Source organism: Manis javanica, chromosome X, assembly GCF_040802235.1.
Source record: "Manis javanica isolate MJ-LG chromosome X, MJ_LKY, whole genome shotgun sequence".
NCBI lineage: Eukaryota > Metazoa > Chordata > Mammalia > Pholidota > Manidae > Manis > Manis javanica.
Window position 1 is genome coordinate 54,838,589 of NC_133174.1, and position 18,864 is coordinate 54,857,452.

Sequence of the window (18,864 nt, forward strand, 5' to 3'; positions counted from 1 at the left end):
TAGAACAAAAAGGCATCCTACAGTATGCAAGAATATATTTGTAAATGACATATCTGATAAGGGGGTAACATCCAAAAAATATAAAGAAGTTACACGCCTCAACACCCAAAAAGTAAATAACCCAGTTAACAAATGGACAGAAGAGCTGAACAGACACTTCTCCAAAGAAGAAATTCAGATGGCCAACAGACACATGGAAAGATGCTTCACATCACTAATCATCAAGGAAATGCAAATTTAAACCACAATGAGATATCACCTCACACCAATAAGGATGGCCATCATCAAAAAGACTAAGAACAACAAATGCTGGTGAGGATGTGGAGAAAGAGGATCCTTCCTAAACTGCTGGTGGGAATGTAAGCTAGTGCAACCATTGTGGAAAGCAATTTGGAGGTTCCTCAAAAAACTAAAAATAGAAATACCATTTGACCCGGGAATCCCACTCCATGGAATTTACCCAAAGAATACAACTTCTCAGATTCAAAAAGACATATGTACCCCTATGTCTATCGCAGCATTTTTTTACAATAGCCAAGATATGGAAGCAACCTAAGTGTCCATCAGTAGATGAATGGATAAAGAAGAGGTGGTATATATACACAATGGAATACTATTCAGCCATAAGAAAGAAACAAATCCTACCATTTGCAACAATATGGATGGAGCTGGAGGACATTATGCTCAGTGAAATAAGCCAGGTGGAGAAAGACAAGTGCCAAATGATTTCCCTCTTTTGTGGAGTATAACAATGAAGCAAAACTGAAGGAACAAAATAGCAGCAGTCTCAGAGACTCCAAGAAGGAACTAGTGGCTACCAAAGGGGAAGGGTGTGGGAGGGCAGGTAGTGAAGGAGTGAGAAGGGGATTGAGGGGTGTTATGTTTAGTACACATGGTGTGGGGGATCACGGGGAGAACAGTGTAGCACAGAGAAGGCAAATAGTGAATCTGTGGCATCTTACTACACTGATGGACAGTGCCTGCATTGGGGTATGGGGGGGACTTGATAATATGGGTAAATGTAGTAACCACATTGATTTTTCATGTGAAACCTTCATAAGAGTGTATATTAATAATACCTTAATAAAAAATAAAAATAAAATGTTTTGGCAGGAACTACATTACAGCAAGTTTAACTGCTGGGGCATCTACAAGGTTAACTACTGGGGCATCTACATTTCTCCCTTTTTGTTTAGCTTGCATCTTTTGTAACATTAGTGAGAAGACTGCTGATTGCTCTTGAGCACATTGACGTTTTTGGGCAGTTCTTCTCCAAACTATACAAAAGACAAATAACAAACATAATATAATTTTTGTAAGTGTAGCCGTGGAACTACTAAATATTTTTAAGTGTTTTATTGGGTTCAAATTGTTTATTCTATTTTTATAATTTCTAACAAATTAGAACTACTTAGTACTTTTAATTGTTCTCAAAAAGTATTAGTAATGTGCTGTTGAAGGTCTAATATATCTTGAATCATAAGGCCATGATTTAACAAATGCTTTTAACATTTTTCCATGGAAAATAAGTATGATTATAAGGTGCAGGAGTAACACAAAACTTGGTTGTATTCTAATCATATTTTATAGAAATTTGACATTGCAAACTAATAATTTGATCTCTTAGCATAATAACTGCTTGTTGTAAATCAGTCAATTGTGTATTAATTTCACTATTTGTCTTTGGGTGGTCCACAATTTCGACGAATAAGAATGCCAATTATTAACAAAGTCTACTGTCTGAATGCTTTGTTGGAGTCCAGCCCCAGCGGTTGTAGCAGTTGCAGTTATGGCTATGATGTCCATGACAGCTACAATGATTAATCCAATCATTCCTTTAGTTCTTTTCAAAAGACTGTCAATAGTATATTGGAGAAGCATCATGTTTGGAGAATCTTGCTACTTTCGGTGTAGTTGAACTGGAAGCCAGAGACCAGTTCTAGCTTTAAGAACATAAAGAATATCTTTTGTGGAAAAAGGAACAGAGTTATTAACACAAGTATAGAAGGAACAATTTACACAGAAGATGGAATATCCAGATGAATTCTATGCTATGTGACTAATCATAATTAAAAAGGGAAATCTGACACAGGCTGTAATATAATGACTTTCATTTTTTTTTAAACTCAGTAAACTTAAAAAAAAATAAAGAAGAAGCAGCTTATATCCATGGCCCTGCAGAAACCCCAGAGTATCAATTCTCTTTGGCTGATGAAACTATAGTGACTGCACAAACAAAAAGTAAACTCTTCCTATATCCTGTAACAGAGGATTGTCATGGCTTTGTCTCAACCCACTTTCTTCAGAGGGAACAGAGTGGGTATAGACCAAACATGAGTCCTGTTGAACAAGACATTAAACTTTCAGCAGATGGATGTAACAATTTGGTAGGCGGTGTGAGCATATTGCCAAGTCAACGTTTACAGATGCTGAGAAGCAGAACTATGGCTTGGCTGACTCCAGCACCACAGGGCAGATGAGTGGAGCAACATATGTGACTTCTAGTAATATAGCTTCAATGAACCCCTTACTAGGCATGCAGTCACCCTCTTCCTAGCAGAGCAAAAACTATGGCTTCATTATGAGTAGCTCCCCACATGAGACTCTTGGTTTTGGTTCCAACCAGCAAAATATAATGATTTTTCCTTGTAACTGTGGGAGTCCAAAGATGGCCTCACATCAGTTTTCTCCTGTTGCAGGTATGCACTCTCCTCTGGGCTCCAGCGGCAATACTGGGAACCACAGCTTCTCCAGCTGCTCTCTCAGTGCCCTTCAAGCCATCAGTGAGAGTGTAGGGACTTCTCTTTTATTTACTCTGTCTTTATTCAGGCACCAAATAGGATAACTGCCCCAATCCAAATGTAATCCAAACAAGTAAGGTGAACAGTAAGAATTCAAAGAGTCCCCTTGATTTGTATTGTGACCAGAAACCAGGGAAGAGCTCAATGTGTCAGTCAAATAGCAGGGCTCCCCTCAATGACAAAGAAAATGAGGAGAACAATACTGAGAATCAAATGAGCCCTCTGGAAAGCAAAGGTAAAAAGAAATTGCTGCAGTTACTTACCTGTTCCTTTTTTTTGTATCATTAATCTACAATTACATGAGGAACATTATGTTTACTAGGCTCCCCCCATCACTAAGTCCCCCCCACATAGCCCATTACAGTCACTGTCCATCAGCATAGTAAGATGCTGTAGAGTCATTGTGTTCTCTGTGTTGCACAGCCCTCCCCATGCCTCCCCCCACATTATACATGCTAATCGTAATGCCACCTTTCTTTCCCCGCCTCTTTATCCCTCCCTTCCCACCCATCCTCCCCAGTCCCTTTCCCTTTGGTAACTGTTAGTCCATTATTCGGTTCTGTTATTCTGCAGCTCTTTTGATACTCCAGTTTTTTCTTTGTTCCTATACTCCACATATGAGTGAAATCATTTGGTACTTGTCTTTCTCTGACTGGCTTCTTTCACTAAGCATAATACCCTCTAGCTCCATCCATGTTGCAAATGGTAGGATTTGTTTTCTTCTTATGGCTGAATAATATTCCACTGTGTATATGTACCACATCTTTATTCACTCATCTACTGATGGACACTTAGGTTGCTTCCATTTCTTGGTTATTGTAAATAGTGCTGAGATAAACATAGGGGTGCATCTGTCTTTTTCAAACTGGGCTGCTGTATTCTTAGGGAAAATTCCTAGAAGTGGAATTCCTGGGTCCAATGGTATTTCTATTTTGAGCTTTCTGAGGAACCTCCATACTGCTTTACACAATGGTTGAACTAATTTAAATTCCCAGCAGCAGTGTAGGATGGTTCCCCTTTCTCCACAACCTCTCCAACATTTGTTGTTGTTTGTCTTTTGGATGGTGGCGATCCTTACTGGTGTGAGGTGATATCTCATTGTGGATTTAATTTGCATTTCTCTGATGACTAGCAATGTGGAGCATCTTTTCTTGAGTCTGTTGGCCATCTGAATTTCTTCTTTGGAGAAGTGCCTGTTCAACTCTTCTGCCCATTTTTTATTGGATTATTTGCTTTCTGTTTTTTGAGGTGTGTGAGCTCTTTATATATTTTGGATGTCAACCCTTTATAGGATCTGTCATTTATGAATATATTCTCCCATACTTTAGGATGCCTTTTTGTTCTATTGATGGTGTCCTTTGCTGTACAGAAGCTTTTCAGCTTGATATAGTCCCACTTGTTCATTTTTGCTTTTGTTTCCCTTGCCCGGGGAGATATGTTCATGAAGAAGTCGCACATGTTTATGTCCAAGAGATTTTTGCCTATGTTTTTTTCTAAGAGTTTTATGGTTTCATGACTTACATTCAGTTCTTTGATACATTTCGAATTTACTTTTGTGTATGGGGTTAGACAATGATCCAGTTTCTTTCTCTTACATGTAGCTGTCCAGTTTTACCAACACCAACTGTTGAAGAGGCTGTCATTTCCCCATTGTATGTCCATGGCTCCTTTATCATATATTAATTGAATATATATGTATGAGTTCATGTCTGGAGTTTCTATTTTGTTCCACTGGTCTGTGGGTCTGTTTTGTGCCAGTACCAAATTGTCTTGATTACTGTGGCTTTGTAGTAGAGCTTGAAGTCAGGGAGCATAATCCCCCCTGCTTTATTCTTCCTTCTCAGGATTGCTTTGGCTGTTTGAAGTCTTCAGTGGTTCCATATGAATTTTTGAACTATTTGTTCCAGTTTGTTAAAGAATGCTGTTAGGAATTGTTTGGGATTACATTGAATCTGTAGATTGCTTTGGGCAGGATGGCCATTTTGACGATATTAATTCTTCCTAACAAAGAGCATGGAATGAGTTTCCATTGATTAGTGTCCTCTTTAATTTCTCATAAGAGTGTCTTGTAGTTTACAGGGTATAGGTTTTCCACTTCCTTGGTTAGGTTTATTCCTAGGTATTTTATTCTTTTTGATGCTATTGTGAATGGAATTGTTTTCCTGATTTCTCTTTCTATTAGTTAATTGTTAGTGTATAGGAAAGCCACATATTTCTGTGTATTAATTTTGTACCCTACAACTTTGCTGAATTCCAATATTAGTTTTAGTAATTTTGGAGTGGAGTCTTTAAGGTTTTTTATGTACAATATCATGTCATCTGCAAATAGTTACAGTTTAACTTCTTTTTTTTACCAATCTGGATTCCTTGTATTTCTTTGTTTTGTCTAATTGCCATTGCTAGAACCTCCATTAGTTTGTTGAATAACAGTGGGGAGAGTGGGCATCCCTGTCTTGTTCCCGATCTTAGAGGAAAAGCTTTCAGCTTCTTGCTGTTCAGTATGATGTTGGCTGTGGGTTTATCATATATGTCCTTTATTATGTTGAGGTACTTGCCCTTTATACCCATTTTGTTGAGAGTTTTTATCATGAATGGATGTTGAATTTTGTCAAATGCTTTTTCAGCATCTATGGAGATGATCATGTGGCTTTTGTCCATCTTTTTGTTGGTGTGGTGGATAATGTTGATGGATTTTCGAATGTTGTACCATCCTTGCATCCCTGGGATGAATCCCTCTTGGTCATGGGGTACAATCCTCTTAATGTATTTTTGAATTCCGTTTTCTAATATTTTGTTGAGTATTTTTGCATCTTTGTTCATCAGGGATATTGGTCTGTAATTTTCTTTCTTGGTGGAGTCTTTGCCTGGTCGTTGTATTAGGGTGATGCTGGCTTCATAGAAATGGTTTGGGAGTATTCCCTCCTCTTCTATTTTTTGGAAAAGTTTAAAGAGAATGGGTATTATGTCTTCTCTGTATGTCTGATAATATTCTGCGGTAAATCCGTCTGGCCTGAGGGTTTTGCTTTTGGGTATTTTTTTTTATTACCGCTTCAATTTTGTTGCGGGTAATGGGTCTGTTTAAATTTTCTGTTTGTTCCTTGGTCAATCTTGGAAGGTGTTATCTATCTAGGAAGTTGTCCATTGCTTCTAAGTTTTTCAGCTTGTTAGCATATAGGTTTTCATAGTATTCTCTAATAATTCTTTGTATTTCTGTTGGGTCTGTCATGATTTTTCCTTTCTTGTTTCTGATTTTGTTGATGTGTGTTGATTCTCTTTTTCTCTGAATAAGTGTGGGTAGAGGCTTACCTATTTTGTTTATTTTCTCAAAGAACCTGCTCTTGGTTTCATTGATTTTTTCTATTGTTTTATTCTTCTCAATTTTATTTATTTCTTCTCTGATCTTTATTGTGTCCCTCCTTCTGCTGACTTTGGGCCTCATTTGTTCTTTTTTTCCAGTTTCAATAATTTTTACTTTAGACTATTCATTTGGGATTGTTCTTCCTTCCTTAATTAGGCCTGCATTGCTATATACTTTCCTCTTAGAACTGCCTTTGCTGTGTGCCACAGAAGTTGGAGCTTTGTGTTGTTGGTGTCATTTGTTTGCATATATTGCTTGATCTCCATTTTAATTTGGTCATTGATCCATTAATTATTTAGGAGCATGTTGTTAAGCCTCCATGTGTTTGTAAACCTTTTTGCTTTGTTTGTACAATTTATTTCTAGTTTTATACCTTTGTTGTCTGAGAAGTTGGTTGGTAAAATTTCAATCTTCTTGAATTTACTGAGGTCCTTTTTTGGCCTAGTATATGGTCCATTCTGGAGAATGTTCCATGTGCACTTGAGAAGATGTGTGTTCTGTTGCTTTTGGGTATAGATTTCTATGGATATCTATTAGGCCCATCTCTTCTAGTGTGTTGTTCAGTGCCTCTGTGTCCTTACTTATTTTCTGCCTGGTGGATCTGTCCTTTGGAGTGGGTGGTGTGTTGAAGTCTCCTAAAATGATTGCGTTGCATTCTATTTCCTCCTTTAATTCTGTTAGTACTTGTTTCACATATGTTGTTTCTCTTGTGTTGGGTGCATATATATTTATAGTGGTTATGTCCTCCTGTTGTATATATCCCCTTTATCATTATGTAATATTCTTTATCTCTTGTTACTTTCTTTGTTTGAAGTCTCTTTTGTCTGATACTAGTACTGCACCACCTCCTTTTTTCTCCCTGTTGTTTGCATGAAATATATTTTTCCATCCCTTGACATTTAGTCTGTGCATGTCTTTGCGTTTGAGGTGAGTCTCTTGTAAGCAGCATGTAGATAGATCTTGCTTTTTTATCCATTCTATTACTCTGTGTCTTTTGATTGGTGCATTCAGTCCATTTACATTTATGGTGATTCTTGAAAGATGTATATTTATTGCCATTGCAGGCTTATATTCTTGGTTACCAAAGGTTCAAGGGTAGCTTCTTTACTATCTTACTGTCTAACTTAACTTGCTTATTGAGCTATTATAAACACAGTCTGATGATTCTTTATTTCTCTCCCTTCTTATTCTTCCTCCTCCATTCCTTATACTCTAGGTGTTTTATTTTGTTCTCTTTTGTGTTTCCTTTGACTGCTTTTGTGGGTAGTTGATTTTATTTTTTGCCTTTAGTTAGTATTTGGTTGTTCTGCTTTCTTGGCTAAAACACTCAACATATCAGGAATAGGAGGGACCTTAACTCAAACTGATAATGGATATCTATGAAAAACTCACAGCTAACATCATACTTAAGAATGAAAGACTTAAAGATTTCCCTGTAAGATCAGGCATAAGACAAAGATATCTGCTCTCACTATTCACCATTGTATTAGAGGTTCTAGCCAGGGCACATAGACAAGGAAAAAGAAGTAAAAGGCGTCCAGATTGGAAAGGAAGAAATAAAACTATTTTTATTGTCATATGACATAATCTTGTATATAGAAAATTCTAAAGAGTACATAAACTTAGAACTAATAAATGAGTTCAGCAAGTTTGAAGACTACAAGATTAATGTTCAGAAATCATTTGTATTTCTATTCATTAGCAATGAGCAGTTTGAAAATGACAAAATTCATTTTCAATATCATAAAAAACAACAGAATACTTACAAGTAAATTTAACAGGAGTGAAAAACGTGTACACTTAAAACTATAAAACATTATGGGAAGAAATTTAAGATATAAATAAATGGGAAAACATTTCATATTCATTGATCAGAAGATGTAATATTGTTAAGATGGCAATATCCCCATAGATTAAAGACAATCCCTTTCAAAGTCCTAGCTGGCTTCTGAGCAGAAATTGAAATGCTGGCTCTAAAATTTGTATTGAGCTGTAAGGAACCTAGGTTAGCCAAAACAGTCTTGAGAGAGAAGAACAAAATTGGAATCCTGATGTCAAACCTTAATAAAACTAATACAATTCCTGTTATCAAACTACAGTAATCAAGATTGTGTGGTACGGGCGAAAGGATAAACACATAGACCAATGGACTACAACTGAATGCTCCAAAATAAACCTTTACCTTTATGGTTAATTTATTTTCTGCAATGGTGCAGAAACCATTTAATGGAAGAAATAATTGTCTTTTCAACAAATGGTGCTGGGACAACTGGATATCTACAAGCAAACAAATGAATTTGGATCACTTCTCTACACCATATACACAAATTACCTCAAATATGTCATAGACCTAAATGCTGGAGCTAAGACAAAAAATCTCCAGAAGAAAATATAGGAGTAAATCTTTGTGACCTTGGGTTAGGCTATTGTTTCTTAGATATAAAACCAAAGCAGCAAGAGAAAAAATTGATAAATTGGAGTTCAAGTTTGAAAATATTTCTGCTACAAGCAATACCATCCTGAAAGTGAAAATCCAACTATGGACTGAAAAAAAATATTTACAAATGACATATCTGATAAGGTCATTGAATATAGAATATATAAAGAACTCTTACAAATGAATGATAAAAATACAACCCAATTTTAAAATGTGCAAAGCATTTCAACAGATGTTCCTCCAAAAAAGATATACAAATGGAAAATGCTTAACACTATTAGTCATTAGAGAAATGCAAATCAAGACCAAAATTGATATCACTTCACATCCACTAAGATGACTATAGCAGAAAAGACAGAAAAAAAATAGATTGAAATTGGAGAAACTGGAGCCATTATACATTGCTGGTAAAAATGTAAAATGGTGCAGCCACTTTGGAAAACTGCCTGGAAGTTTCTTAAAGTGTTACCATTTGATCTAGCAATTCCATCTCATTGTGTACACACACATACATACATTCAAATGAAAACATATGTCCACACAAAAACTTGTACATGAATGTTCATTGCAGCATTATTCATAATAGCCAAAGAATGGAAACAACTCAAATATTCACCAACTGGTTAATCAATGGGGATAAATCTTAAAAGCATTATGCTAAGTGAAAGAAGAAAGTCACAAAGATCATACTGTATGTTTCCATTTATATTAAATGTCCATAATGGGCAAATATTTAGAGACAAATTAAATTAGTGTTTCCAGGGTATGAAAGGAGGAGGAAATGGGAAGTGATTGATAATGGGTATGGGATTTCTTTTAGGGTAATAAAATGTTCTAAAATTAGTTTGTGGTAATAAATGTGAGTATGACTAAATGGTTGAATTTTATAGTACTTGAATTATATACCAATAAACCTGTTTAAAAAACCTAATTAAATTAAAACCAAGCTGTAACATAGACTATTATATGACCTTGGCTATTTAGAAAAGAGGGAGAAAATAGATTTGGGAGTAAATAGTCCCAGGTATGAATTCTAGCTTTGCCACTTACTAGCTATCTGAACTCAAAACCAGTCATTTACCTTATCTAAGTTTGTGTATCTCCAAAGTAAGAATGATACCGACCTGAGAGGTGGCTTTTTAGAACCCAGTCTTCTCCCATACCTCCTTCCTACCATTTTCTCATGAGATTATTATAGTAATGGGCATTTATTAAGCACTGTGCCAGTAACAGTGTGGCTATTTTGCTTCCAAAATCTCATTGAATCCTCATAGCAATCTTGTGAGTTCTATATTTATTTACTCATTTTACACAAGAAGAAATTGAAGAAAAATGACTTGTTCATCATTCTGTTAGTAAGTGGCAGAGAAGGCATCACTAGAGAATTGGAGAACTATGAAGTAAAGCTGGGTAGTACTTTTAAAAGAAAACATGACTATCCTCTTAGAAAGGCAGTAATCAAATTTCAAATCTCAGGCTGGCAGGGGAAAACGAAGCTACCAGTCTTATGTCATAACTTTGCCAATTTCTCTACCAAAATATCCCTTGTGCCCACAAAGAAGTAGGTACAAGGGAACTGTGAAGAAAGAATAACTGAACTTTCTGGTTTTTATCATAAAAATGCATGTAGAGTTGCCATTAAATTCCACAATGTGATTAATAAAAATATTTTAAATTACTAAACATCACAAAAAATATGATGCTCTCTAAAGATGTTAGATGATTTCCAAATCTCCTATTGTTTGAAAAGTACAGTGGTATGTATGAACAATATACATGTTTACACATCTAGCCTTTTCTTCCTTCTCTCTTCACTTGTATTTACCTTTTCTAAAAACACTGTATAGACAAGAAGGATGGTCTTTTTAATTTTAATGATATTAGACAGTTCCCTTTTTTTGTTGTTTTGGTATCATTAATATAAAATCACATGGACAACACTGTAGTTATTAGATTCCCCCCTTTATCAAGTCCCCAACATATACCCCATTACAGTCACTGTCCATCAGCATAGTAAGATGCTATAAAGTCACTATGTGTCTTCTCTGTGCTATACCGCCTTCCCTGTGCCCCCTCCATGTTATGTGTGCTAATCGTAATACCCTTTATTCCCCTTCTCCCTCCCTTCCCACCCACTCCACCCAGTCCCTTTCCCTTTGGCAACTGTTAGTCCATTCTTGGGTTCTGTGAGTCTGCTGCTGTTTTTTGTTCCTTTAGTTTTTGCTTTGTTCTTATGCTCCACAGATGAGTGAAATCATTTGGTACTTGTCTTTGTTCACTTGGTTTATTTCACTGAGCATAATACCCTCTAGCTCCATTCATGTTGCTGCAAATGGTAGGATTTGTTTTCTTCTTATGGCTGAAAAATATTCCATTGTGTATATGTACCACCTCTTCTTTACCCTTTCATCTACTGATGAACACTTAGGATGCCTCCATTTCTTGGCTATTGTAAATAGTGATGTGATAAACATAGGGGTGCATATGTCTTTTTGAAACTGGGCTGCTGCATTCTTAGAGCAAATTCCTAGAAGTGGAATTCCTGGGTCAAATGGTATTTCTATTTTTAGTTTTTTGAAGAACCTCCATACTACTACTTTTCACAATGGTTGAACTAATTTACATTCCCACCAGCATTGTAGGAGGGTTCCCCTTTCTCCACATCCTCGCTGGCATTTGTTGTTCCTAGTCTTTTCTATGTTGGCCATCTTAACTGGTGTGAGGTGATATCTCACTGTGGTTTTAATTTGCATTTACCTGATAATTTCCCAAGTGGAGCATCTTTTCATGTGCCTGTTGGCCATCTGAATTTCTTCTTTGGAGATTTGTCTGTTCATATCCTGTGCCCATTTTTTAATAAGGTTATTTGCTTTTTGGGTGTTGAGGCATGTGAGTTTTTTATATATTTTGTACAGTTCCCTTTTTTTATAGTAAGACAAAAGCTAGACTTAAAATGCAGCTACCTGTGGCAAGCACAGAGGGAAGGGCTTAACCTGCTATTTAATGTAATTCTTACAGAAGTCCTCTAGGGTAGAAAGTATCCCCACTCTCCAGATAAGGCAAATAGAACTCAGAGAACCTTACTGACTAGGCCCAAGGTTCAATAGTGTAGGCAGGATTACAACCAAGGTGTGGCTGGCTCCAAAGCCCTGTTGAGTTGACATTTCTCTTCCAGACAAGGAAAAGTGATTTGTGACTTTTGCATTTCCTGCTGGTTCCACAGTCATTGGGTGACATACTTAAATTAGTCAGACCCTTTAAGGTATCCTTTAATGGGAGAGAGAGACACTGAGATTATAGCTAGGTCCTGAGGGTTTCTGAACCCAACATCCCCATGGTTGAGCTGGCATTTGTAGTCCTATAGCTTCTAGTAATCCACTTTTATTTAATTAATTGTGAACCTGTTAGAGAATAGCAAGTGGTGTTCTGGTTTGGAAAACTTTCATTCTACACAGCAGCACTTTTGCTTCAGAGAGGATAATAAGTGTGTGTGCAAACCCAGGAGAGGCGAGAAGAAACACAACACCACATGCAAACTCTACACTTAGCAAACCCCTGCTGTACTTGCAGTTAGGATATTATTTAGGAGAAGGTTAGAAATTTCTAAGATTTTACTTTTACATTTTTTTATTATATGCTGTTGCATACAAAAGAATATGTGTAACATATAAATTAGTTACATAGCATGATTTAAAAAATGAACATTCATGAGCCCTAGTTAAAGAACAACAACATATACACCATTTTCTTTGTTGTTCACTAACCTAAACCCCAGGGCCTAGACTGGTGCATGGTGTGTAATAGGTACTTAATAAATATTTTTAAATGAATGTATAAATCAACTTGTATCATCCTTCCTTATGTCAATAGCCCCAGCCACCACTCAGAGGTAACCACTATCTATATATTGGGCTATTTGGGTTTTATTATTCCCTTGCATTTTTAGAGTTTTCATGTATCCCCAAATTACATATTGTTTATTTTTGCTTCTTTCTTAACTGTTTGTAATGGAATCATGTTGTATGTATGCTATTATGAGTTATGTCTATTACACAACACTAGCTTATGAGATTTCCCTACATTATTTATCCTTTCTACTGTCAGTGGATGTTTATCATTTCTGCTTTTGTAAACAAAGTTGCTGTGACCTTTTTTGCACATGCCTCCTGGTGCAAATGTGTATGAATTTCTCTAGGATATAAACCTGGAAGAGGGACTTTAGTATGAATTTTTATTTCCAAAGGCCAAAAGTCAGCTCAGAATCAGAGCTGCAATGTCCTCTTTGTCCACCCTGGGCCAGTGTCAGTGGAAATGCTGTTAAAAGTATTTTGCTGGAGAGAGGAGGAGAGAGGTAGGGGGAGACTAGCCTGGTGAGGTCCAGAGACATCTCAGGCCTCTTATAAGAGTTGTAACTAAGAAAAGTTCAGATTCTAAAATCATCTTAATTATTTTTTCTTCGTCTTCCTTTATAGTCATTTTTATACAAGGTATATTTTACTATACTCGTACCTAATAAACAAAATATTGATGACTTTCTTCAGTTTTTAAGCATTGATCATAAATCTGATTAATTAGTTTCTTTTAAGCAATTTGAACTATATTTTAAATTTTAGTGTGGATAAAAATTTCCATTTCTTAAATGCTCTTCTTAAAAGGATCTCATTTACTTTGTGCAGGTTTCCATGTTGTTTATCTAATATTAAGTTTGCAATCATATAGTAATAATTATTGTCATTATCATCATTTAATTTACCTATACCTTTATGCCTTTAAAAAAATTCCTACCTTTGAGTTGCCTCTTCGTCTATAGCAATCTGCATTCTGTTTAATTATATCATCTATTATGTTATTTTACAGTCCCTTGCTTCCTGCCTTTCTTCTCTACTAGTTTCTTATTTTACTAAAAAATAGTTGTTATACAATATTCTATTGGTTTTGAGTGCACAATGTAGTGATTTGACAATAATATCCATTACAAAATGCATACCATGATAAGTGATCATCATCTGTCATTATACAAAGTTATTACAGTATTGCCGACTATGCTGTACTTTTTAGATTGTAAGTTTCTTGGAGGTAAGGATAGTATCTTGATCGTCCTCTTATCTCCAGCATCTAGCCCTCTGTTTGGTCCATAGGGCTAGTTGCTAGGAGTTGAGTTGAATAATCTATCTAATCTCAACCTTCCGTTTTATAACATGGTTAGTCATTGGCTATGAATGCACACTTTGGAGTCAGACTTATGTAGGATGGAATCCTGGCAGTTCGATTTACTAGCTGAGTGATCTTGAACAAGTTTAGTTATTTTTCCTGAGTATCAGTTTTTCTACTACAATATAGGGATGATACAGAACTACCTGACAGGATTGTTGGGAAGATTAAATGAGATGTTGTATATGAAAAGCCTAAATATGTGTTATTCTAATTTTATTTGAACTGTTTGTATTAGTTACAGAAGAAAAAAATGTGGAAAGAGGGTGAAGAAAGGCACTGCAAAAGAAAACACATTTGCTCTTTCTTGTTTTATGAATGAGGATGGGGATATAATTTTTATCCAAAGGAATTATATCTTTGCCAAAGAAATGGCATTCTTCTCATTTGACCAATTTTATATGTAAAGTGAGTTCTATTTTCCTGTGGAACTTGTACTGCTAGTGGGTTTGGTGGACAGAGTTCTGCTTGGCTTTCCAGTTAAAGTAGGAAAGGGAAGATCTGTGGGGAGCAAACATAGGCCACCATAAGCCAACTGCCAGGTTTGCATATCAGCAGAAGAACTTTTTGAGTGCTTTCTGTTGTACTTGGGATTTGAATATAGGTTAATATTTTTGTCTGAGAGATAAAGTGCTTTTCAAGTATATCCTGAATGAATGCTTTCTTTGCTCTTTTTTGCCCTGCCAGGGATGTGAACTGGGAATTGAGGGGAGGATAACCTTTCATGTTTTTTTGTTCAGTTTAGTTTTGTTTTTTGGATTCTGATGACTGTGCTGAGCATGATAACCAAAGACCCATGGGTAAAAAGTGAAGGCGAGTAGTGGGAAGACAATAGGGTAACAGAAACTGTGTTAGATTTGGAGTCAGATAGTCCTGGGCTTTGTTTCAGTCCTAAGCTTCTCTTCTCTGAGTCTGATTTTCTTCACCTGATGTAATAATGAGAAAAAAATTTGTCTCACAGAGTGGTTTTGTGGTGTTGAAATCACCGAACACAGCAAACAGGCTGCCATTAGGGCTTATTTTTCTTCCTTCCTTAGTAAGGAAGAAGTGCTAATAAAAAAAAATTCAACTACATACCTGTGGATGAGAATATGGGCAATTGTCATCTACATGAAACAGATTAACCCAGGAAATCATTCAAGTTTTGTTTAATACTTAGACATATGCATAGGAGAGAAAAAATTGACCTTTTGGTAGTAAGACCCATGTTCCATTTGTTTAACTTGAATTAAATACTATGAGAAAATTAAGGTTTTAGGATTGGCTTTTTGATCCTCTTCTTCACATTCACCTGGAAAGACTTAAACACAGATCTTCTTGGAGATAGTAGGCACTTAGACGAGGTGACCTCTGAAGCTCTGTCATAGCCCAAGTAACCTATGAGTATTTTAATGCCCAAGTGTTAACATGTTAGCCTGAGAGATTCCCAGCATCATTGTGCATGCTTTCTCAACAAAAGCTTCAGACATAGGAATTTTGCTACTTTATGTTATAGATTGGGAGTGGGGGATGTCCATGTGATCTAGGGGGACTTCTAAAGAAAGTGAGGGAATTGTAAGAGACCAAAGAAAATTGGTATGAAAATACTTATCATGACCTCTCACTTATGTGTATTCATTTCAAGCGCCTTTATCAATTTGTACCATGACTCACAACAGTGGCTCAGTAGGATGTGTGGTATTATTCCTACAGATGAGAGTGAGGCTCACAGAACCAGAACAAAGCACATTAAACTGTTTTTACGTGCAGTCTGCTTTAGTCATAGGTCTCCCTTTGGATAAGGTAAGGTCATAGGGTTGAGTTCATACCATTTAATTGCTCTGAAACTTTTAACCTGACCACCACCTACCTTAAGTTAGATACCTAAACCTAAGATTTCTGCCTTCATCCTTCCCTCATGTAGACATAGCGCATGAGATTGGCTGATCCAGAGAACTTCTCTAAACCCTTACAGGATCCAAAAAGGGTCTGTCCACATGGCAGGAATTCCTACAAACATTGCTATAAGATGTCCCAGGAAAATTTTGTTTCACATTAACTCAATTAAGCAATGAATAATAATAATTTATGCATGCAGTTTCTCTAAAGACCTTAAACATCTTCCTATTTCTGCCAAACATTGATTTGTGTTGCATTGTTTCTCTTGTGTCTTTCCAGTTTGGAGACTGCCAGGGAGCATGTTCTGCCCATTGACTATTACTTCCCACCCCAGAAGACCTGCCTGATCTGTGGGGATGAAGCTTCTGGCTGTCACTATGGAGCTCTCACTTGTGGAAGCTGCAAAGTCTTCTTTAAAAGAGCTGCTGAAGGTAAAGGGTTTTGCAGACTCACTTCTATTTCTCTTTTTCCTTTATCTTGTAGAGAGGGACACCAATCATCCAGAGCCTGGGATTTTATCATCTCAGGGACAAGGTCACCAGCAGGGCCCTCTCAAAGAGCCTAAGAGCCTAAAGAAGCAAGTTTTCATACTTGCTGGTTCCCTGGCTTCAGCAGCTTTAGTAGGACAGGCAATGTAGGCAATGAAGGTATCCCAGCTGGTGCTTGAGGCTTGGTGGGCCTTAGGAATGAAAGAAAAATTAATGATTTGAAGATTTAATGTTTCCCCTGCTTCTGTTCCACTCTGATAACTAGTCAGGGGGGTGGGCAGGGAAATGGTACTTATTAGAGAAGTTAGAAGTAGAGTAACCCCAACTGAGTCCCTAGCCTGTTCTTTGTGGTGAATAAAAGACTGTTCCTTAGTGAAGAGTTCCTGGCCTTAGCCCCAGAAAAGAGTGTTCTTGCTGATCAGCAGACCATCAGTCTATGCACCTGCTCCTTCCTGCTGCCCCCTTGGGGCCTCTTTGCATTAATAGTTTCTAAGTAAGTGAGGACCCAGAGTAATGAAACATTTTTATTCTCCTGTATAGATAGATATCTTCCCATGTTCCATCTATTTGTCCAGAACCCCAAGCTCAGTTTTATCTTTTTCTTAGCTATGTGGGCTAAACCCTAGGTCATTAGTCCGATATAGCTTACAACAATTCATGTCTGCTCAACCCCCAGAGATGCTCAGTCTACATCCTACCACTGGAACTCCTATTTCCAGACCTCCTATGTAAGTTAATGCCTCCCTTTTTCCCAGTTACTCTGGACTTACACCTCCTATTAATCCACTGCACTTCCCATCCTGTACTAAGAACTGCCTTCTCAAAGGGACACTGATTAACAACCTCTAGACAGAGATACTGCTCTGGGAGCACACCCGTATCTACTCCTGTCCCCAATTTCCAAAAAGGATGTACTTCCTGCCAAGACCCTTTTCTTCCCTCTCACTGATCTAGACATGCTGAGTTACAAATCAGAACCAAAATGCACATTTTTTCCTTATATAAGGGCTACCAACCCTGAGGACAGTCTTAAAAGTGGCAAGTATATAGACCACACCTTTCACCGGGATGTTACGACAACCACCAGAGGACAGCAGCAGCACCACGGAGTTATTGGTATCTAAGAAAAAGGTAGAAAATGGGTGTCTTTAACAGGTCTCCCCATTGATAGCCAATTGTGACAATGCTTCTCCTTTCATCATTTTGGTCAGGTAGTAGGAATACCTATAAATTGGCAAGCTGTTATTTTATTTTCTCCCAGTCCCCAAAGCAACAAGGAAAAAACTATCACTTAATATTACTAAAAACATGCTGCATATTCCTCCCATACTCTGAAGTAGCCCTTTACTACTGCTTGTGATAAACTAGAGGTCCAGGGCCTAGGCCTGTGAAATTTGGAAAGAGACACAGAGAGCAGTGCCTTCTTTCCTTAGGAGTACTTGCAGAAAGACGGCTGTCAGAAAAGGAAGTGAGGAGCAGCTCCAAAGACTTCAGATCACCTCCAACTCTCCCAGTGAGAACCTGCCACTTCCTCACACCTTGTCATCCAGTAGGCTCTGTATATAGAGCAGAGTATGAACTAGACCATTCATGTAAGTGATAATATGTCAGTAAGCCCAAGTACCACAGTAATAGCAACCATATCAGATGGGAAAAGTAGTTCAAAAAACCAAGTGAACAAGCAAATTCAATAGTTCAGATTAGATTGTATTTCATACTGCCTCGGGTTTTACAAATCTGGGTCATGATATTGTTGTTTTTAGAAAACAGGGAACGTGATCAACCATATTTTAAAAGGAAAGAGTTTGCTGTCATTATGTATTCCACATGGGAGCTTTCTGCAGAAGTTAGGGCTGAAAAAGGGAGTCAGGCAGAAATGGAGTTGGCAGAGCTTCCTGGGAGGAGCTCTGCCATGACGTACATCTTAGGCTATTTAAGACCAAGGAAAAAGGAGTGGGAGGAGGTAATTACTCAACTTACAGAATGCTTGGAAATCCAGCAAGGTCTCAAAATGCTCCAGACTATAGAATCACTTAAGTTAGGGAAACCTGGTAATATTTTATATGAGAAAATGAACCTTTGTGAGCTCATGGGACCAAAAGCTCTTGACAGCTTCAAAAATAACTAGTGGATTTCTTGCAAAGCTATGGAGCTCTGTGATTCCTTTGTATTATGGACCTCAGGTTCCAGTCCTGAGCCCTTTGAGGGACAAAAGAGGATGATTTTAGAAACACACACACACAAAAAACAAAGCAAAGCAAATTATTGTTTTCTTTTTCCTCCCATCTGTAAAGCTTGGTGGCTGAAATTTATCTGGCAAGGGGTTGTCTTCTTACCCACAGAGAACATTTATTGATTTGTGTTTACCTCCAATTTTACAATGCACCTTTATGACCCAAATGTCTTCTGAAGGTGATTCTGAATCTACCTTGGTGAAATTTAGAATTTTATCTGTCAGAGAGTGGGAGCACAAATCTTTCTCTTTCTCATTTGTTTGTCATTGTCAGTTAATTCAGATTGAGTGTTGATTACTACTTTATTCATGGTTTCAGAAATCTCTTGACTGGGCACAGGTACAAGACTTAAAAGCCTGGCATGTCACACAGAAATCCATTTCTGGCTTTGGTAGTTCATGAAGCATGAGACTTTAATGCTGTCATTGGTGCATGGCTCAGCACTGAGTTTATTGTA

General features: G+C 37.2%; 1 protein-coding gene across 1 annotated transcript in view; it reads left to right on the plus strand.

Moving 5' to 3' along the window:
* AR (androgen receptor) overlaps positions 1–18,864 on the plus strand; it is a 230,876-nt gene that overhangs the window by 101,576 nt on the left and 110,436 nt on the right. The window contains exon 2 of the mRNA XM_037017104.2: positions 15,965–16,116. Within this exon, the coding sequence (XP_036872999.1) occupies positions 15,965–16,116 (152 nt within the window). The remainder of the gene's footprint in view (positions 1–15,964; positions 16,117–18,864) is intronic.